Raw genomic sequence first — 21272 nt, 5'->3', positions numbered from 1 at the left:
GGACATATGACTATATACCCTGAGCCTAATCTGAACTTTCATTCCCACCCTCTTTGCCCCTCCCCATCCTGGAGTTTTATTGTTAAAGGTCCCAGACAGTCTTATTAGTCAGAGATTTGTTTTATTTCCTCTCGCTGGGAAAATTTTCCATACTGGCAAATGTTCCGAGATTCATGCAGAAACACACACAACCCCCACCCCAGGGGAAGCAAAGGACTCATCAAATTCTCTGTTTGGAAATATTTCAGCCCCTTTTCTCTGAAGTCACATTCTAATTAGTTTCTCCAAACCATGCTCTGGCTGCATCTCCACAACCCCAAGGGGCTGGCCACGCTCTGCAGCTTTGTAGCTGATAATGCATGGAGGTTCAGCGGGCTTGGAACTCTCTAGTAAACAATATTTTGAATGTATTTTATTACTTGTCACAATGGACTTTGAACTACATTTGAATAATTCATACTCCAAACTGTGGTCTTTTCTAAGTTATCAAGATAATTAAGAGAATAAACATTGAGTCAGAAAATAATTATTCATTTTGGCTAATCTTGTCATTCTAACTCATCAGCACTTACCAAGCCCAGTAAAGAAGTGTTGTATGATGTTTTTGATGAACACGTGTTACTCTCTCTATTAAAAGACTTACATGAGATATTGGTCAACATGTGTGCCTGTGCTAAAGTGCTAAAAAATATCAGCTCCTTGATAGCCCCTGACTTCATGAAGCACGTAGATGAAGGCTTGGAGGAATGCCATGTATGAATGCCATCTCATGTTTTTCAAAAAGCTCTCTAAAGGATAAGGATCTATAGAAATTTTGAATCCACTCAATTAGCCAGTTTCGAAACATGGGCTTTTGAATGGAAAAATGAAAGAATGAGTTGCAGAAGGTGAGCCAGAAGAATGTTTGTCTGGCCTCTGCAATGCTCATAAGTTTGACATCAAGGCTGGTTCCCCATAGCACACTGATAAGAATGCTTTGCTAGCCACTGTGTTCCCTTGGCCTCCTGGTACAGGGTGACCCTGCCAGGAGCTGTGAGTTCTCACTCCTCCCAGCATCGCCTATGGAAACTCAGCAAAGATGTGCACCTCAACGTGCTCCCAAACACACCTGGCACACTTTGAATTCTTTTTATGGACATCAAATCTACCTAGGAAATCAGATATGCTAATCTCAGAGGAGTGAAAACCACTCAAAATAGTTTGAGATCTATGGTATAGCTTGCTTTTTCTAGGACTTTCTGAACTATAACTGAAAAAGTAAACTTTTCAAAGAGGGCTTAGCAAAAGAAAACGTGGGCTTTTACATCATTTTAATTGGCAAAAAAATAAAAACAAGGGCTAAATGTTCATGATCATTTAGTATTTCTAGTAAAGGCACTACTGGAGAGAAAACATCACAGACCAGTGAGCCTGTGTCAACCATCACACGATAGACGGCCTGGGCCTGCCCACTGGCAGGCTCCTCCTTCAACAGTAACTTCAGTACCCACCATGTGGACACTCCTCAGCCTTCAGATCTGAAAGTTAATACACCCCAGCATACTCAATAACCCACTTGAAAGGGGCAATGCCAATACTACAATTCCTCTTGCTGAGTTAGAAAATTGCTGGGCATTAATTTGTAAAGGATGAGCAACAGTACTAGGCTAGAAAGAGTCCTCACTTCCAGGAGGTCCACCTGGGCTTCAATAACAACCCCTTACTCAGAATGGAATTTGGATTTTCTTTTTCCTCCTAACATTTCTCAGCCTCACTTTTCTCATCTGTAAAACAGAGTAATATCTATACTGCAGCATTGATTGGGATTTCTTTTACAAGTGAAAATACAATCCGTGGGGACTGGCCCATAAAAGGCATTAGATAGGAGTTGTATAAAAATAGAGAGCGCAAATATAACAAAAAGAGCTCACAGAATTAAGAAACTGGCTGAGTGAAAATGGAGTATTTTCAATCTCAAATACAGTATCTTCGATTTAGCAAATGTATCATACATCTCCAAATGTGGAGTGGTGAAAGCAATATAGATTTTTTAAAAAGAATTCCACTTAAAAAAAAATTGTATCCATTTCCTCTAGATTATTTCTCAGACTTACTGAGAAAGTCCCCTGATCTTCTCTCCTGTCCTTTCCCAAAGAATCTCTCTCTGTCTCTCTCTGTCTCTGTTTCTCTCTCTCTCTCTCTCCTCTCTCTCTCTCTCTCACTCTCTCTCTCTCTCAGCCTCATTCATTTCCTCACTCTGGAGAGTCAAATACAAATAAAAACTTTACAATTGCAGTGAGAAGATGATCATGCACAGTCTGGTATTTCAACAGATAGCACAGGACAGTTACTGCTGGAGATGCTGAAGCTGGCTGAACAGAAGGGAGTCAGGGGAGCTGCATCTCCAGGGGAAGATGAGGCAGCAAAGAAGGACAATTAGGCCAGGAATTCAGGAAGTGGCAGAAGACTGATAGATAATCAGCTGAGAAGTTCATGTACACATAAGGGCTTTGCAAAGGCCAGAGATTTATACAAGATCCAGGCCAGAAGGAGCCCTGAGGCCAAGGCCAAGGCTAGGGGGAGTGAGAGTCTTGCTTTGTGCACACTATTTAAGGAAACACTAAAATTTAGTTATTGAGATAAATTATATTAAGTTGAATGCAGTATTTCTGATAAAAATGAATGCAAACATTTGTGAAATGTAAAATATCAGAATTTTAAGGAAAGACAGGATCTGACCCTGAACTTGTAGGACTTACCTCATTCACCTTACACTCATCCCAGCCCTCCTGGGATTATGCTTGCTGTATTTAAAATTTTGATATTTTCTTCCTAGATCTTTTGCATTCTTTTTTATCTTTTAAAATGCTGCCGGAATATATTATTTATCTTGAGTACTGAGACTTTTTGGTGTCACTTTAAATTCTGTGCCTTAAGAGAGTGTCATTCTTCCCTCACCCTAGCTCTGGCCTACCTGAGAGGAGTCGTTTCGACAAAACCCAGAGAGGCTACGTGGGAGCAACTGGGAAACCAATGGGGACAACTTCTAGAACTCTGTTTGTGTGCCTTTAGGAATCCCAATATTGAATTCTATTCTCAAGTCTATGTAAGAAAAATTATTAGTAGGTGACGAAAGTAGGCAACAGAGACCACAGATACGATACTCTTGTCTTTATTTGTATATGCGTTTGGCTCTGAATGATCAACTACATCACAAATTCCAGTACAAAAGATCTCATTTTCAGATAGATCATATAGATAAAGAATTCCAAGCTCCATTGGTCACTCATACATACATGTGGGCAAGCCCTGGACTTTCTAAACATAGGAAGAGAATGCAAGTCATGTGCTAGGTCCACTCTCTTGCATAAAACGTGGGAGAGGGAAATAGTTAAACAACATTTAGCAATCAACAGAACCCCTTCCCTGTCCTCCCACAGCACGACCTGGTGTAGCAGCAGTGAGCTGAATGGCTGAGACCAGTGCATTGAGGCAGCAGGAAGTGCCCAGGTAGGAGGAGGGTCCTTGGCCACATGAGGCGCTTACAGAGAGAATCACAGTAATACCAGATATAGTGCCCCTAAGCCAGCAGGGCTTCCTTGAGGAACATCAATCCATATCCACCCACTCAAAGTCCCCTTTCTCCAAAAGTAGATGGATAGTGTGGGGACCATAGGAACTAATCTTCCAACCCAACAGCCCCTCTCATAGCTCTGCCAACACACCAAGGCTCTTCTCCTCTTGTGCTAGGACAAGAGGAGGCATAAAGGCTCTCAATGATATAAATCTTTTCAAGCGGGCGAAAGAGGGCACTGAGTTGTTAACACCAAGAACTATGCCAATGAATCAGCCATTAGACCCAAATCTGGCTAAGATCCACTTTACTTAAAAACTCAGGCTCTAACATGTAGGAAATGGCAGAGCATATACGCAACCCCAGAGGGAAAGTGTGATTCAGGACATGAATGATGATCTTATTCTGCCTGCAAGTTGGCCACTGTCTGCCTCCCCAAAGCTCCGGAGTTTAGAAATCAACAGCTTAGCTCTGTATCACCAATATCTTACAAAGAAAATGAATGTTTTCCTCTTGCAAATTCAATGTCCTTAAAAGTCTAGGTAGAATTCAGTAAAACCAAAAATCTTACATGTAAATAGAAGAATTTTACCATCAACTCAAAACAAAGGCTCCTAAGAGAGAAAGAGACAAAAGAAAAAAACAGACTAAATGTATACCCTCTGACAGCACATGGGAAAGAAAGGCTAGCCTTCTAAATAAGGCTCAAGCAGCTATATGTATTGATAATTGTTTCTGTAGATATCAGGAAATGGCATTAATGAAATTAGGAACTAGGAAGAAATGTGATCATTAGCATCATAGTTCCTGAACCCTGATACACAGAGGAAAAAAGGGAGGATGGAAAAACCATGTGGGTAAAGATACTGATATTTAAGGAAGTAAACCCAAGATAGAGAAAGTGTCAGACCAGTTTGTCCATCTGGCTCAAGTACTCTATTAATAGAAGGTAAGAACATGAGTTCTGACCCTAGGTAAAGCAGTTAGTGTCTCTCTATTCCGCAGTAGTAGACTGAAGACCAAACGACTTGCAAAAGTAAACTCTTTGGGTGTTAGGAGAAAGGGGAGTAAGTATTGAGCATGAAAACATAAATGGATCTGAAGATTAATCATTCCTGCAGGAAAACAATTCAGGTGGCTGCTTAGTGGTGCCATCTCTGCTTATTTTACAAGCAGACATTTCATGTAATCCCTAGTAAAGACATTCCCTAAAGTGGAGACTAGCTATTTTGATATAACTACACACTACAGAGCTTTATCCTGTCCTCTCTGTATCAACCACTTTAATGGAAATTTAGGAACATGGCACTGAGTCCAAATGCCATTATTATCTAATGAGGAGCTTGGGTTCCACTTTAATGAACCCGAAAGTTCAATGGCATGGTTAAAAAAAAAGTGCTAATTAATAGTAACAGGATAAAAAAGAATATTGATGTCTATCCAAATACAAGAACGAATAAGAATAATATATAGAAACTAGACTTGTGCTATTGTTTTCTTTCTGGGATTCCCCCCTGCCTTTGGTTCTTAAATCACATAAATCTAATCTCTTACATCATAGGAACTTATTCATTCTCAACTCATTTTTAGAACCTCATAACCTTAATGCTACTGTGCAAAATACCAACATGACCATACAATTGGATGTGATACTATTGACAGAGGCCTCCTTGCCAGAATCCCAGTCTAGGTCCAGATGCCTGAGACATCAGAAGAGGAAGAAAGGCTTTCACGATGAAAAATCCAGGGATCACTGGGCAGCAAACTCCATCAAGTTTAGGCAAAGCTAAGATTGACCAAAGGGGCACACCAGCTCGTCAGAAGTCCTTGCACAGCCCAGGGAGGAGAAGGCATTCCTAAATATTGGGAAATGTATGAGATGTAACTGGCTTGGCCCTTTAAGATCCAGCACACTCATCTCTTTGAAAGGAGCTAGCTAGGGTAAAGAACTTGGAGGCAAAAAGTGATCGTCTGCTTCAGTTGAGCAATAAACTGCATTTGGAATTATCTGGAGTGATGACCCTAAATGAGAGCTCTCAGCCTGTCTTGTCAGAACAAGAGAGCCTCTCATTTCCTGAGTCTTTCCAGTGCCTAAGCAGGCCTCATGTGCTCTGTGATACTTACCATCTGAGGGCCTGCCATGGCCAGCTACAGTCAGACCCCCGTTCTTAACTCCTGTGCATCCCCAAGGAAATAAAAAATACTAAACTGGGAATAATATAACCAGTGTGCTTCCTACACACTGTGCGGCACTATCTCCCCAAAGTGAGTCATTACTATAGAAATATTAACGAAGTCCAGTACAAATAAAGGCAAGGACACATGTGGTTAGACTTTATATTATAAGAGATTAAAAGGATATCCACAAGACTTAGAAAGCCATATATCCAAATGATATCAGTGGTTAACTCTAACTGGTGGAATTACATGGGACTTTTCATTTCGTCTTCGTTTCTTATGTTTTCCAGATTTTCTACTATAATCTATAGTATTTATTCTTATTTTGAAATACCCATTTTAGGGTACTTAAAGGCATTTAGGGTGATTAAAACAATTCTATCTTACTAGCAAAAGTCACTGGACCTATACCCAACTGGGTTGACCAACTCCTTGTGGTCTGTTTAGGACTGTCCTGATTTTAAAAACAAAAGTTTCACATATCAGGAACTGCCTCAGCATTCTCTCACTGACAGGAAGCAAACCCAAACAAAGGGCAGAATGGATTCATCTACTCCTCGGGTTGCTCTCTCAGTCTCAGGAGGCAGTGGTGCTTGCTCCCAGTTAGGGGCTGAGTCCAAGGCAAGAGATTCTTTTATGTGGCAACCAGGTTGAACTAAGAAGTAGCTCTCTCTGCATTTCCTTCCTGGTCATGGGTCAGAGAAAATGTTTCTTCTCTTGCCATTCAAGAGAAGAAAGAAAAATCAAGGAAAACTAAACCAAAACAAAACAAAAACCCGCTAGAACCTCAGTGATCAACCTCAGAGCAGCATCATGTCTCCCCAGGAAAAAGACCTGGCATGACAATTAATCCAGATAGAAGCCCAGCTATGGTGGTTACTCTCACAGGCTGGCACAATTAGTAAAGACAGAAAAGCTGCACTTCCCAGGGAGGAAACCTACACTTTGTTATAATGGCTGCCATAAAGGATTGAGCAAGAAAAACTTCAGTGGTACCATCTTTACTTAACCAGAGGGAGCATTCAATTGTTCAAAGCGCCTGGGTAGCAGGAGCTTCTTAGCAACATAGGAGGCTACTCTGCAACTGTGTTTGCTGAGCTGGTCCTGGTACACAATCTGCTGACACATGCAAGAGGGACCAACCTGAAACCAAAATGGGGCCATAGCTTGATTGGATTCATTCTGTTGGTACACACACTCCAGTCAGGCCGGGCCTTGGGAAATACCCAGAACAAATATACTAGGATCCTCCATCTGCTGAGATGCTTCCAGAACATCACTGATGGTTTGGTGAATATGGACTGAAATGTCTGATGTGTGCAGGATGCAGAACTCCATCTTGGTTGGCTGATGATGAGGAAGGAAATGCAGTCTTCAGAATGTCACTCTGAGTGTCTCCCTGACCTAAATCCACAGTCTTTATTTGTGTTTTCTTTTCAGCCATCAAGCTTTGGATTGGAGTGTTTTCTCCAGAAGGTCTAGGTATACTATAATTGGGTGATTTTTTTTTTTGATAACAAACTATAATATCACCCAATGGTCAGATGCTAAAAACTTGATTTTACTTCACTGTGAGTGTACTTGAAACTGTTTTGCTACCAAATCTTCATCTCTGTGCAGCTTATAATAACATGGCTTACATTTTAAATGTAATTATGCAGCATGTATTCATTTCCTTTCTTTTAGGAAGCTCAAGATGCTTTTTTAAGCATTATTTGATAGCTTCTTACCATCTCCTTTGGAGTTGAAAAGGGAATATGATATCAAACCGTTGTAGCTAGCACTGGGGGGGGCCATGGCACCAACAGGGGGAAGGAATTGTACTGGGACCTGCAGAACAGCAGCAATGTGCCATCAAGGCTCCCACGAGATGAGTCGTCAACCCAGTGTGCCATAAAAGAAGCAATTTTTAAGGATCCTAAAATAACTGCATTCTCTATCCTAATGCTCATGCTGGGCAGAATGGACTTAGCTTTTTTCTAAAGTGCAGGCCAGGGTCTTCTGAGGCAATCAAACAATTCCCAAAGCAGCCATTATTTGGCCAATTAAACAATTAGAAGAAAATACACTTTTGAAAGACAAAAAATTAATAGGCAAAGGACAGAAGAAAGTGCTAGAGCAATTGTTTCTACCTGTTTTTCAGTCCTACCCTTGACCATCAAAATGGACCATGGTCATTCAATTGCACTGAAGTCTGAATATAATCTCCGGTAACTCTGAGGGACCTGCACTCTTTGATCTAATGAGCTCCCGGGATCCTGAATGTAATTCAGAATTTTTGCTTATGTGTACTCAAAGTAATGTTGCAAATATATTTAAAACCTCTGTGGTTCTGTGAAAAATATCACCTCCATCCCCTCCCCTTATTGGTAAGAGAATGATAAAGTGGGCTGTGGTGGCTGTTGAGGGGAACAGAATGGAAGCCTTGTGTGATAGCTTTAGCTACTGTTAAAACACTCCTTCCCTTTATAATGTCTTCTGTCTTCAGTCCTAGCTGGTCTATGAATCTGTGCTTATGTACATAATTGCCTAGTAAGCATGTGACCACTAGGAAAACACATACGTGCACACATACACACACACACACACACACACACACACACGTACACAAGGATATACACACACATTAACTATAATAGCTGGAGAAGTATGGCACATTCTGGAGAAAATTTTTAAAAATCCATTTCATTGGAAATGGAATTAAATTGGGAAAAAAAAATGTCAGAATTCTTTATATGCATCTGCCACAGGGAGTTACTCGCCCTAGGCACATATAGAGGGCATGCTCTGCAAGGACAAACACATCCAGATACATATTTAGAGGCAATTCTAAGTCGATTTAGGCCTCAAGTCTAGGACCCTAGCTAATTTACAAGGCTGCTCTAGGGACGACACAGTTTTAGGGATGACGTCTATAGTGTTTGTTCTATGGGAGAAGATAAAACACACTCCCACCCTTCAAGAGAGCCCAAGATTGACGATTTGGGGGTTTTGCTGGTTTGTATCTTTCATTTCTGTTTGTTTGTTTCAGCTCAGAAGGTGTGTTTCCATTGTACCCTGTCAAAAACTTTCTCAGCAGTCAAGGAAAGGAAAGCAACACAGCTGCCCTTGAGCCGAGTTTGTAAATTTTATGGGGAAACCACCCCATGCTGTCAGGTGACGTGGCGTTCAGACACGTCTAAATCAACTAGTTGAATTAAAGACCAACTCCAGAATTGATGTTGCTGAGCTCCTCAGCTCCATCTTGCCATCCTGATTGATCGAGGAGATGGGTCTATAGTTAAAGAGGGGTTAGTCATTAGAGCACACTGCTTTGTCTTGGAAAGGCAACTTCTTGCTTGGCTAGGTTATGGAAGCTAAGGAGTGACGTCAAGATCTTGTCTGGCCAGAATTTGCAGATAACCATAGAACTCTTCTCCTCCATCAGGCATGGATTTAGCCTCCTTTAGTTCCTGCAGTGACACAGGAGCCTCCAAATACCAAATTATTATCAGGCGGTCTTGGGGGAACCTCTGGGCCCTGCAATAAAGTAGACAGACTTGCTATTGGAAAGTGCTCGGGAGGAATTCAGCCCTGTTCAGATTGCTCTACAATCCTGCAAACCATCTCTGGACTTTTTAAATGAAACTCTCATATCACTCCAGAGAGTGAGAACATGCTTCAGGGGATATAACTGATCATCACCTTTCACTTAAATAATTTTATGCATCATTTTAAAAAGTCAGATTTGATCATGTTTGTTTGCTGTTTTATTTTTAAAGCAAAACTATGCAAGTATTGAGGTTGTATCACTCTGGACAAGGCACTTCTGAGCATCGTTTGAAAATTAAGATGTTTGTATTCATTGATCCTTCAGGTCTAACTCAGAGGATCGCAAACAGGTGGAACACTGTGAGCCAAACCTGACTCATACTGATATATTCTTATTTATCTCACCCAGTGCATTAAGTCTTGGAGAATCCACATAAAATAATAAATGCTTGTTTTCTCTGGAAAAATTAGAGTATCTGGCAATACCAGGCCCATACTCCACCATTGCCTTCACTACCCCATAGCATTTTTCTTCCAGCCTGTTCTTACATTGACCTGCCTGATCCTTTTTGGTAATTGGGGTTTTGGACCCTTGCTCTAACAGAGCTTATTGCACTGCCTATCGCATTGCATTATGATTACATGATGACCTATCGGCCTTGCCAGTGAGACTCCTTGAGAGTGGGAGTAACAAGCCACCATTTTCATGAGATCTCTAGTTTCTAGCATTGTAAGAATGTTATGAATAAATATTTAATGAATCATCTTCATTATATGTTAGATTCTTATAATTCAGTAAAGTGAGTAAGATCGTACATATAGATCATACATACATTCGATTCTTATAATTCAGTGATCTTTGTAAGATCGTGCATATATTCTAAAGTCAACATCTTTGAATAGCATGTATTTAGGAAAAGAAAGTATACAGGCCAGTTTTCGGCTCAAGCCTCCGATGGATCCATAAGAATAGTGATGTTGTACTATCCATATGATATTACGCTTTAAGCACATGGAAAAACTTCTAAACTCTGAGATCTTCTCAAATTTTTTTTCACTGTAACTTCTTGGAAGAGACTTTCTTTAGAGGTTCTTTAAATGCTCACTTGTAAAAAATATTCAGTGGGGCTCAGGCCTATAATCCCTCCCTTGGGAGGCCAAGATGGGAAGGATGACTTGAGTCCAGGAGATCAAGACCAACCTGGGCAATAAAGTGAGAACTAAATCTCTACAAAAAAATAAAAATAAAAAAATCAGCCAGACATGGTGGTATGTACCTACAGTCCTAGCTACTCAGGAGGCTATGGAAAGAGGACTGCTTGAGCCCAGGAGTTTGAAATTATAGAGAGCTATGATCATGCCATTGCACTCCAGCCTGGGTGACAGAGTGAGACTCTGTCTCTAAAATATATGTTTTATATATATATGTACACACACACACACACACACACATATACATATACGTACATGTATATGTATGTATACATATATGTGTGTGTGTAAATATATGTTCATACACCTGTATATGTGTGTATATATAAAGTACACATAAGTGTGTATATTTACATAATACATATATATATATATATATTCAATGGGAATTATCTAATTGAAAGCTAAGTTCCCAACATTTTATGGGCCTATAGCAACAGATTCATCTCTATATCAGGTCTGTACATTTTGAAATATTTTAATTTCTGCATGACTACAATTAGAATGTTCAAGGAAAAGATTTTTTGTCCAAAGCCTATTTCTGCTAAAATTGTTATCTAAACCTGTTTAAATTGGCTAAATATATTGTTAAAAACATATTCAATAAATGAACAATTACGTAGGCAAATTTGAAAGGAATAAAACCAATGAAAATGATTATGAGTCATCTTTCTTGTTACATATCTGCTAGTAATTAATATTTCAGTAATATAAAGCCACATCTGGTCAACATGTGGCCAACATCAAAGGTACACCACATCTTGTGCTATAAAGGAATGGTTCAACAGACAAAGATACTGCCCTCCAAGAGCTTACAATCTAACCTAAGCGAGACTGCAGAGACACATATGTGAGAGTGGTCATACTCGCTACTTAACAAAAGACCACAGATACACGGAAGATAAAGGAAAAGAATTATGAGATAAAAAATGACATTTACAAAAGGGTGAAGGGAAGGAAAGAATTAAATTGCTTCTTCATTCTCATTTATTTGAAAAAGAATTCATGGAAGATGTGGATTTTAAGTGCTCTTAAAATCATGAAAGAGTATATGTGACTTGTTTCATGGAAAAAAGAAAATCTCTCTTGGTATATGGTGTGGAGTGACTGAGGACACTAAGCTGTGACATTACATTGGGTGCAGGGCCTAGCAAGACTTTATATAGAAGGAATGGCCAAAATGGAGGTTGGCCACTTGAGTAGAGGCCAGAAACTGTCAGGAGGCACAGAATGAATGAGCCACACAATCAAGACTTCTCCAAAAGGAACCAAAACCTTTGCAAAAAATCTCCACAGACTCCAGATTAAGGAAATAACCTTTGAAGACTTTCTTTCTGGATGCCTAAGGAAAGAAAGCACTTCTAGCCATCCATCTAGCCCTTTTCATCTAGAGGATCTCATTTGTTATTTTGTTTGCACTCTAGCTTGTTTTTTCAGTTTCTCTTACTGGACTTGTTGCACTGATCCAGTCTACTTAATTATTCAGCTTTGTCTTTCCTCCCTTGACAAAGGAAAGCAACTTTTTGAGGGTATGTTGATGTTAGTCAGCCTCAATTATACTACAGCCTCAGGCTAACTGAAGTACATCATAGGCCTGGTACTGGTGGTGACTGAGGTGTCAAGGTACTCTATTCCTAGGGAGAACAATCAAAATGATGACAGATGCTCCCATCACAGTATCCTGCTTAGTTTTATACCTTATTTGACAGTTCTGCATGCAGGGTATTCCAAGGATCTTTGGAGGAGGCTCATCCCATCAAAGAAGGCACATTTTAAGCAATGCCTCTACTCACCTTGTTCACACTACAATGACAGTATTAAGATTAATAATACCTTGATTTCAACTAATATATTTTATTTCAAGAAGCTCAATATTCTTCACACATTATTCTATTTATCTTGTCATGTTACAGAGTCAACCAAAATCTCCAGTGGATTCCAGTCTCATACATTAAAAGCTCGTAATACTGTTCTTCCTAACTCTTAAACTCACATCCACCCTTAAGCATACCTTGGGATAAATTTGAGTGAATAGGATGAAGTTACAGATATCTCCTTATATATGCACAGATCTGATACTCATTGCTAAGGCCCTTCATCCTGTTCTTGTGGGAAAGTCAACAGAAAGCCAGACCCCAAAGCCTAACCTTGCAATAATCCTCTACCTTTCCTCTAAGACAAGTTAGGAGAATGGTATTTAAGACAGGATAGGAACATGCATGATACCCACTCTTTATTGGCAGGGAATCCCTGGGATCTAGGCCACCTGACGTCATGGCCCTCATGGCCCCATATTCATGTATGAGGGGAGGCCTGGAGCGCCAATGCAATAAGCCTGTTTGTCCCCATGGGTTTGCTTTTAGTTGGCTTTAAGGCTGTGCTCCACATTTAATATTGGAGCAGTGGTGCAGAAGATAGCACAAAAGGCCCTTAGAAAAATCTCAAAGTTGCTAACAGAGATTAATGGGTTAATTTGGTTTTGAAAAATAAAAGTCAGTGTACTTAATATGCAAATCATCTGCTGCCATGTCTCTTTGCTATTGTGACCACACAGGGAGGCCTCATGCTGGGAACTTGGACTGAGCAAAGAATACAGGACTCTCCAAACTGATACCACCTATGGGCAACACAGCGCCTTCCCAACTACCTAGAGTGCATGTTTCAATTACTTTCAGTAAGCTAAATTTAAATTACATCAATTGCCTGTCATCTATAATTGATATATGTGCATTCTAATGATACTTCTGGTTTCTGTCTCTTTCTTTTTCAAGATAAGCACGCCTAGATTCCAACTTCATGTTGACAAATGGTTTTGGAAAATGGATCCCAAGAGAAGTCAGTATCTGCCCACAGTTCTTTCCCAGCAAGAGACACACCCAGAGAATTCTATAAGCAACAAACTAAAGGATCTATTCCTGGCCAAAAGCTGCAAGAATCCTCAGACATTTCACTGCACCCTGTCCCCCACCAGTCGTCCCTGTCAGGGGTCCTGATAAACACTCTGGTTGATACAGCTATGCAGCAAATGGGCCAATAAGTATAAACAGCTGTACTTACATGTGTCTGGCTTGAGCTGACTGTTGGTGATGCCAAAGTACTGGGGATTTTCAATGACGGGGATCTTGGTCATGCCAATAATGACAGCATCCGGGCCACCTTCTGAAGAAGATGGGGTGTTACTCCCATTGGAGATATGATGGAGTGGGCTGGCAGAGTCATCATCATTGCTGATAACGGAAGCTGGGCCTAGAGATTAAAAAATATACATGTTCTCCTATAATCAATGGCTTTATTGAACTGTAAATCACATACATAAAATTTATCCATTTAAAGTATACAATTCAGTGGGTTTTCATATATTCATAGAGTTGTGCAGTGATCACTATAATCTAATCATAGGACATTTTCATCACCCCGTTATCACTTACTCCCCATTCCCTCCACTTGCAAGCGTAGACATTCACAGATTCACACTCTATCTCTCTGGCATTTCATATGAATGGAACCATATATAAATGATCTTTTGTAACTGGCTTGTTTTACTTAACATCCTGTTTTTAAGATTCATCCACATTGTAGTATGTATTCGTACTTGCTTTCTTTGTATTGCCTAATGATACTCCATTGAGTGAATATGTTGCATGTTATTTATTCATTTAGTTGTTGGTGGACATTTGGGTTGTTCTGGCTTTTTGGCTATTATAAATAATGCTACTATGAACATTCATATACGAGTTTTTATGTGGACACATGTTTTAATTTCTCTTGGGTAGAATTACTGGGTCATATGGTAGCTCTATATTTAACATTTTGAGGAACAGCCAAACTGTTTTCCAAAGTGGCTGCACCATTTTATATTCCCACCAGCAGTGTACGACAGCTCCAATTTCTTCACTTCTTTCTCCTGTAAGATAATATGTAGCTTTCCTCTCTGTTCTATGATTGTCTCTAGAAAGCTCTGTCATTGAAACTGTAAACATGAATCTGGGATTGCTATTTCATAGACCATTGGAAGTTGTTCTGGGAGTTTCAGAATCTGGGTTTCCTTTCTTTTCCCTTTGGACAAGTCACTTACTTTCTCTGGACCTCTACATCCACTTACATGCAAAATAATATTTGCTTATTTTGACACTAGAATTAGATTAGTAATATGAAAATGTATTATAAATTTAAAAGTGCTTCATGAGTATGTATTACTACTAGATATTATTACTAAATGAACTTTAACTGGTAGATTAGATATACATTTGACTGTCCTATGACTACATTCCTCTTTCTTCACATTTTGTGAGTATCTGCACCACTTTTGTCTGCAAAATGCTTTTACAACAATAATGGATCAATCCCATGGCAAAGTTCCCTGCTTTGGCTTTAGCTATAGTACTATTTATAGAGTCATCACTTGGTGTCTTTATACTAAATTAATAATCATAGCATTTTTTGTACAAGACAAATTTTCTAGTCCAAAGTCTCAGAATGTATATGCTCATGCATACAGTGTACTGTATCTTGTCTAAACAATTCACCCATTAGCCACTAAACTCATACTCTTTGTAACCAAAATTAGATTCACAAAGATAAAGGTCTACGTGAAAGCTTCAAACCAATGGAGATGGCAGTGGCTCATGACAGGTACTTTCTACGTGGGAGGTGCACAAAATTCTCTAGATGTGTATTATACGTGGAGGGTCCCACGGAAGCAGACCACTGACCTGACTACTGGCATAAGCCCAGAGAAAGAACAAAGAGGAAAGACAATAGAGAGTGAAAAGGCAGAATCAAATGCCCAGCCAAAGCAAATGCCAGAAAGAGTCTGAATTGCTACTTCCTAGGCAAGAAAATGTGCTTTCTTCCAATCTCCCCACACTCACTAAATGCACATTTTGGCACTTCCATCCTTTCAGTCTTTCTCCAGCTTTTCCCTCACACTTAACTATTGTAGTGAAAAGCACAGCAATTCTGAAAACAAAAGTTGTTTTGTCATCCAGTCTTGAATCCCCTATGAAATATAATAATCCCTCATCCCCCAACCTCCACGATCCATTTTTCCCCCTCATATGGAGATTATCACAGTTTGTAGTGATAACAGTTGGACATTCCCCAGCTAAGCAGTGTCTTAAACAAACTATGCAAGAGACAGCCAACTGTTATTATAGGTAATTTTTGAAGCATTCTCTCAAGGGGATGTGCATTTAAGCTGCCTTTAATGATGCATTCTGGCTCAGTTCTGCAAACAAGTCCTCACACAGCCAATTTAGAAGCTACAGAACACTCAAAAGCAAAAGCAAGTCCATCAACTGTGCTTGTCTTGTATCTAGCTCACCTGCATTAGGATACAGGAGAAATTCTGCCAAGAATAACTACAAAGACAAGTTCTTTCCAATATTCCTAACCATCCTGTTCTGTGACTTGCTCCCTGATGCAGGCCTAGATCATCTAGCTTCTGGCCGAAAATTTAAAATGAAGATGTGTTATGCTAAGGTTTCCACATCTTGTCAATAAAACCTTCTCACCACTGACTGCCTTGCTTGGTTCCCGGCGTGGCTGTTCCCTCCTGCAAGGTCACCAAAGCATGCTCCTGCCTGAGCTCCCTGAAGGACTGGCAGTCAAGGCTGCACGTTTCTCAGTGGACTCCAGGCACCACCTCTACCCCGGGAATGCAGGAGTTTCTTTTTCTTAAAATTTCTTTTTTTTAAAATTTCAATAGTATTTTGGAGAACAGGTGATGTTGGCTACATGAATAAGTTATTTAGTGGTTTCTGAGAATTTGGGGTATCTGTCACATGAGCAACATACACAGTACACAATGTGTAGCCTTTTATCCCTCCCCGCACTCCTGCCCTTTCCCCTCAGTTCTGGAGGTCGATGGTATCGTTCTTACATCTTTGTACAGGAGTTTCATTTTAAAACATTCTACATGCTTTCAGAAATTCTGCAATATTTCCTTCTGGAGCCCTTGAAATGATTAGAAATGCATTGACTCCAGTTCCTTTCTTCTCTGACTTTCCTCTGGCCCACGACACTCTGAGGTTCATGAACATCAGAGCAGCATTCAATCATTTTTGAGGAGGCTGATACCTAGAAGACAACTTGAGATGCCCAAATTCAGACTTTTAATCTTCTGCCAAGTACACAGTGAAGCCCTCACTCAGAGTCCAACCAAGCAATTTGCTGTCTGCTTCTCCTTCTTCACTAAGGGATACCCTTTCCTTGCCTAAACCTCTCCGATTAAAACCTCCAACTCTGATGTAACAGATTGCAAGGAAATGAGCTCTTTTTTTTTTTTTTTTTTTTGAGACGGAGTTTTGCTCTTGTTACCCAGGCTGGAGAGCAATGGCGCAATCTCGGCTCACCGTAACCTCCGCCTCCTGGGTTCAGGCAATTCTCCTGCCTCAGCCTCCCGAGTAGCTGGGACTACAGGCGTGTGCCACCATGCCTAGCTAATTTTTGTATTTTTAGTAGAGACGGGGTTTCACCATGTTGACCAGAATGGTCTCGATCTCTTGGTCCTGTGATCCACCAGTCTCGGCCTCCTAAAGTGCTGGGATTACAGGCTTGAGCCACTGTGCCTGGCCGGTTAATTTTTTTTTTAATTCAGGCAGGGTGTCTCTGTGTCACCCAGGCTGGAGTGCAGTGGTGTCATCGTAGCTCACTGTCACCTCAAACTCCTGAACTCAAGATATCCTCCCACTTCAGCTTCCTGAGTAGCTGGGACTACCGGTGTGTACCACCATGCCTGGCTATTTATTTATTTAGTAGAGACAGGGTCTCATTATGTTGCCCGGCCAGAAATGAGCTCTTATTTGGGGAGTGAGGGTAGGATTAAGCTTAGAAGCAGTAAAAGGCACCACAGGTAATTTTTCAAAAGCCTTTTCACTTTGCCAGAAAAGTCATTGTTGACAAATGTGAGTAACACATAAACCTCAACAATTCATCAAAGGAGATATTAATTCAAGTGCTGTTTTCTTCATTATTGATGTTCTAAAACCTAGACGATTGATATGGCTGGCAAGGTTGCAGGGTTTAAGCCCAGTTTTCTGTGAACATTTTGATATAATGGAATACAAAGCGCAGCGAAGTTGGGAAGGCAGAAGAAGCTCTCAGCAGGGACAATGAATGTCTACATAATTTGACAGCAGCCTGTCTGTGCATATCACGGGATGTGTCTTTGTATGTCTATGCATGTGTTTGAACAGGCACCACGAAAAAGACAGAAGAAGAATAAAGGGCCGTATTCCCAATGTGTTAAACAAAATTCATATGAGGACTTGAAAAAATGTATTATAATATTAATATAAACTTTTAAATGGCGAGGTATGTGCGCACTTGGCTGATTTAGAATAAATAGTTCTAATCACTCAGCTGACAAGCATGAGTTAAGCCTGGAAACATTTTTAGACCATTTTTATTTTAATATGTCTGCTAGGTCACATATCCTGTGCTATGACTCTACAGACATTTCTAAGCCTAATGTAGACTTAATTTCCTGTGATAAGTATCACGAAGGTCATCTGGGGGAGTTTTCTTCTCTCAAAACCAATAGTGCCTTCAAGATGAGGGGAAGGATTAGTACTAAGCAAGACTTTCTATATTCTGGATTCTGGTGCTTTGACATCTGGGTCCCTGCTGAATCTGGAGGGAGAGCCGCTCCCACCCAGGGTGAGTCAGTTCCTGCAGATGGTAAATACCCTGCCTGGGAGCATGCCTTTCAAATGCAAACCAACCAATCCAGAGACAACACTCTAGACCTAATGTGACTTCCTAATGTGACTCTCACACCCCAGGCCACTATCCACCTGCCCTACCTACCCCAGGGCCAGGTACTTTAAACTCTAGACAGCTCCTATACCCTAGAGCCTGTTGAACTTACTCAGACCAGCCAATCCTAAACCTGTTTACCCTCCTTCCCCTGTTTCCTTACCTGGCAAACACACTAAAAGCTCCTGCCCAACTTCTCCCTTTCCTCCTCTGCCTCTTAATGGATCCCAGCACTTCCCCACATGGCCCAGCATTGCCTGATGTGCCCCTTTCTTTTGGGAACCATGAGTAACAAACTATCTTCTCAATGGCAATCATCTCCTAAACTGTTGGTCTCACTAAGCCTGAAAAATATGAAACCTATGTTGTATAACAGTAGAACCTCTGCTGGACTGCAGCTGGAAGAATAATTCTGAAGAACTCTCTGCTGCAGCCTGAAAGACTGAAACCACATTTTTGCAGCTTTCCAGGAAAGGAAAGCACCTTTCTTTCCTTTCCGGGAAAGGGAACAAACACCCTTCTTCAGTGCAAGTTGGCTTGAAAAATATGTAAGTGGTTGCAATGACTTGCAATTTAGCAGAAGCAAGACCCTGTCTTACAGCACTGTTATAGGAGAGGTTATTACCACCTCCCCCCAAAACACAAGGGATACACCTACACACACATATACATCAAAGCCCTAAAACAAAACACCTTTAAGACTGCCCAGGCAGGATAATCGGTCTGATATCTTAGCAAAGTGACTATGATCATTTGTGCCTGAAATTTGCCCCTGGCGAGCTGCCTAGAAGCGCTGACTACTTGAGCTTGATGTTCTAACTTTGCCAGGTCTCCACTTCCCTTTTGCTGGTTAAGAGCAAAGGGGAATTCATGGAGCTACCAAGAGTCAAGGTGGCATTTTCCCCCTCCAGGCCCTGTCTGGCCAGGCTTCCTCAGCCCACTGGTCATTTTTGGATCACGGACAGACAGAAATATAGGCTGCCCACTAAGACAAGGTCTGATGTCAGGTTCAAAAGTGACAGACAACAGCTCCTTATATAGCCAGGATGAACAAGCATAGGGTGGATGGTTTGGATTTGAGCAGCTTCCTGACACTGGTACATTTCGCCTACTTTGCCATTTTGCCTATGGCCAACCTTGCTACCAAAAGAAATGCTAACTAACAGATGACCAAGATGGTCAGATCTTGGAAACTCATACCTGTTTTTTCTTGCCTTCGAAGCAATTCCTGTTCACTGTCTCTGTACCCGTAGAAAATTCTGAACAAATTACAGGTCCCAAGAGATCACACCTGATTTCAATTCTAATGATGAGCTACATCATCTGCATTCACTTGGTAAGCTATAAACTCTGCTTTCCAATTGTAAGGACATAGTCTGAATGCAAGGAATAGAATGCAATCAAGCACAAATCACAGCGTCTGGACGTTAGGATCTGTTTTGAACGAGGAATGGTCATAAATGGAAACTGATTTACCAATTCAAAACTCTATTACATCTCGGCCAATAAAAGAAAGTTAAGACCTAAACTTGCACAGCTTCACTATTGAGTCAACTATTCCCTATACGTGTGCTTGAAATGTAGTTGTATTTATTTCCTTAACCTTCTTAAAAATGCATCACAAACTAGAACTGGAGCGACAGTTAACACTTCCCCCCACAGGATAAAAACCAGTCAAATCTAAAAATGCAAAATCACGTACTGAACTCAGTTAACAACAGTGATGCCTTTTCTGGAAAAATTCTAGACCTACTTCTTCAATAAATCAAAAACCAGGAACACAGAAAATGAATCGAAGACTGTGAACTGTAAAGAGAGTCTAAGCAGTTTCATCTGAATAAAAACATAGACTCATTACTTATCCAAAGAAGGAGTGAGTTAACTACTTACCAACACCTTGTCTTGATTTTACTTTCCCAAATCCAAACCATGAGAAATCTGAAAACCACAATAAAACATAAAATAAACTTCGAAAGAGAAGTAGAAACCGGAGGTGGTAAGCACTGTCCTTGGTCAAATAATGCAACGAACTCCCCCCACAAAACAACAACAACAACAAAAAAAACAAAAAACAAAACAAAACAAAAAAAAAAAACCACTTGGAATGAAAGCTTCCTATCAAATGCCTGGAAACTAACCCTTGGATTTTTGTGTAAAGATTTATTTCCCATTCGAAGAACATGGAGGTTCCAATCAGATAAGAGACAGCAGCCTGTCTATGAGAAAAATAGCCACAACCAGGGTTAAGGGCTCTCAGCTGTTTTCTTTCTCACTTTCTTTCTTCCCTCTTAGTGGAGAGATCGTTGCCTTGTATTGAATCATCTGACAGGGAAGCTGCAGGGGTGAAGACACACACAATGCATTTGACAAATGCCCTACAGCTCTGAACCGCAGCAATGTGGGAAAATAATAAGAGAAAACAGATCTTTTTTGAAGCCGAGACAGGCAGTAAAAAAGGAACACAAAATCCCGTGGGAGAGCAGACACTTGAGCTAGATAGAGATTCAAGAGGAACGAAAAAAAAATCTAATTCTACATGGATTCCCGCTCCTGACTTGCTGTGTGATGCTGGGCTGTGTACAGCCATTCTGTGCCTCTTAGAACACAAAATCCAATAGAAATCCAGTGTAGGAAAAGACCTGCTAACGATTGGAGAGCCTTCTGTGAATAAAGCCACAGTTAAATGTCTCCTTGCTTCCTGAGCTCAACTATTCCCTTCTAGGTAATTTCCACTAGGTTCAAAGTGAATTCCATGCAGCGGGGAAATCCCCGAATGTGAGGAAGATAAAAGGAATGGACCCCAAATCAGTAACTGTGTTTCCCGCCTCTGTCATAATTTTTACAGGCATTTTGGATAACTAGCTAGCTAAATTGAAGAGGAATCAATTTAAGTGAACGATGTACAGAAAAGCTCCTTGCACATTCAAAGATGACTTACAAGGTTGTTGTCATGATGACTATTTGTTCCTGGGTAAATGTAGGCTTTCCCTCCCTGGTATCCTACAACTTGACTATTGTAGTTGCATTTATTTCCTTAACC

At 40.5% G+C, this 21272-nt stretch overlaps 1 protein-coding gene across 8 annotated transcripts in view; it reads right to left on the bottom strand.

Moving 5' to 3' along the window:
• NTRK2 (neurotrophic receptor tyrosine kinase 2) overlaps window positions 1–21272 on the bottom strand; it is a 352403-nt gene that overhangs the window by 142812 nt on the left and 188319 nt on the right. For 4 of the 8 annotated variants that reach the window (XM_003941127.4, XM_074395485.1, XM_039474761.2 and 1 more), the window contains one exon: window positions 13532–13720. In XM_003941127.4, the coding sequence (XP_003941176.1) occupies window positions 13532–13720 (189 nt within the window). Of the gene's footprint in view, window positions 1–3135; window positions 9251–13531; window positions 13721–20122; window positions 20171–21272 lie in introns of those variants that run through there. The other 4 variants (XM_003941128.4, XM_074395486.1, XM_010351855.3 and 1 more) reach the window with 3 other exon arrangements.

This window comes from Saimiri boliviensis, chromosome 2 (assembly GCF_048565385.1).
Source record: "Saimiri boliviensis isolate mSaiBol1 chromosome 2, mSaiBol1.pri, whole genome shotgun sequence".
NCBI lineage: Eukaryota > Metazoa > Chordata > Mammalia > Primates > Cebidae > Saimiri > Saimiri boliviensis.
This window is presented reverse-complemented; position numbering and strand designations above follow the sequence as displayed.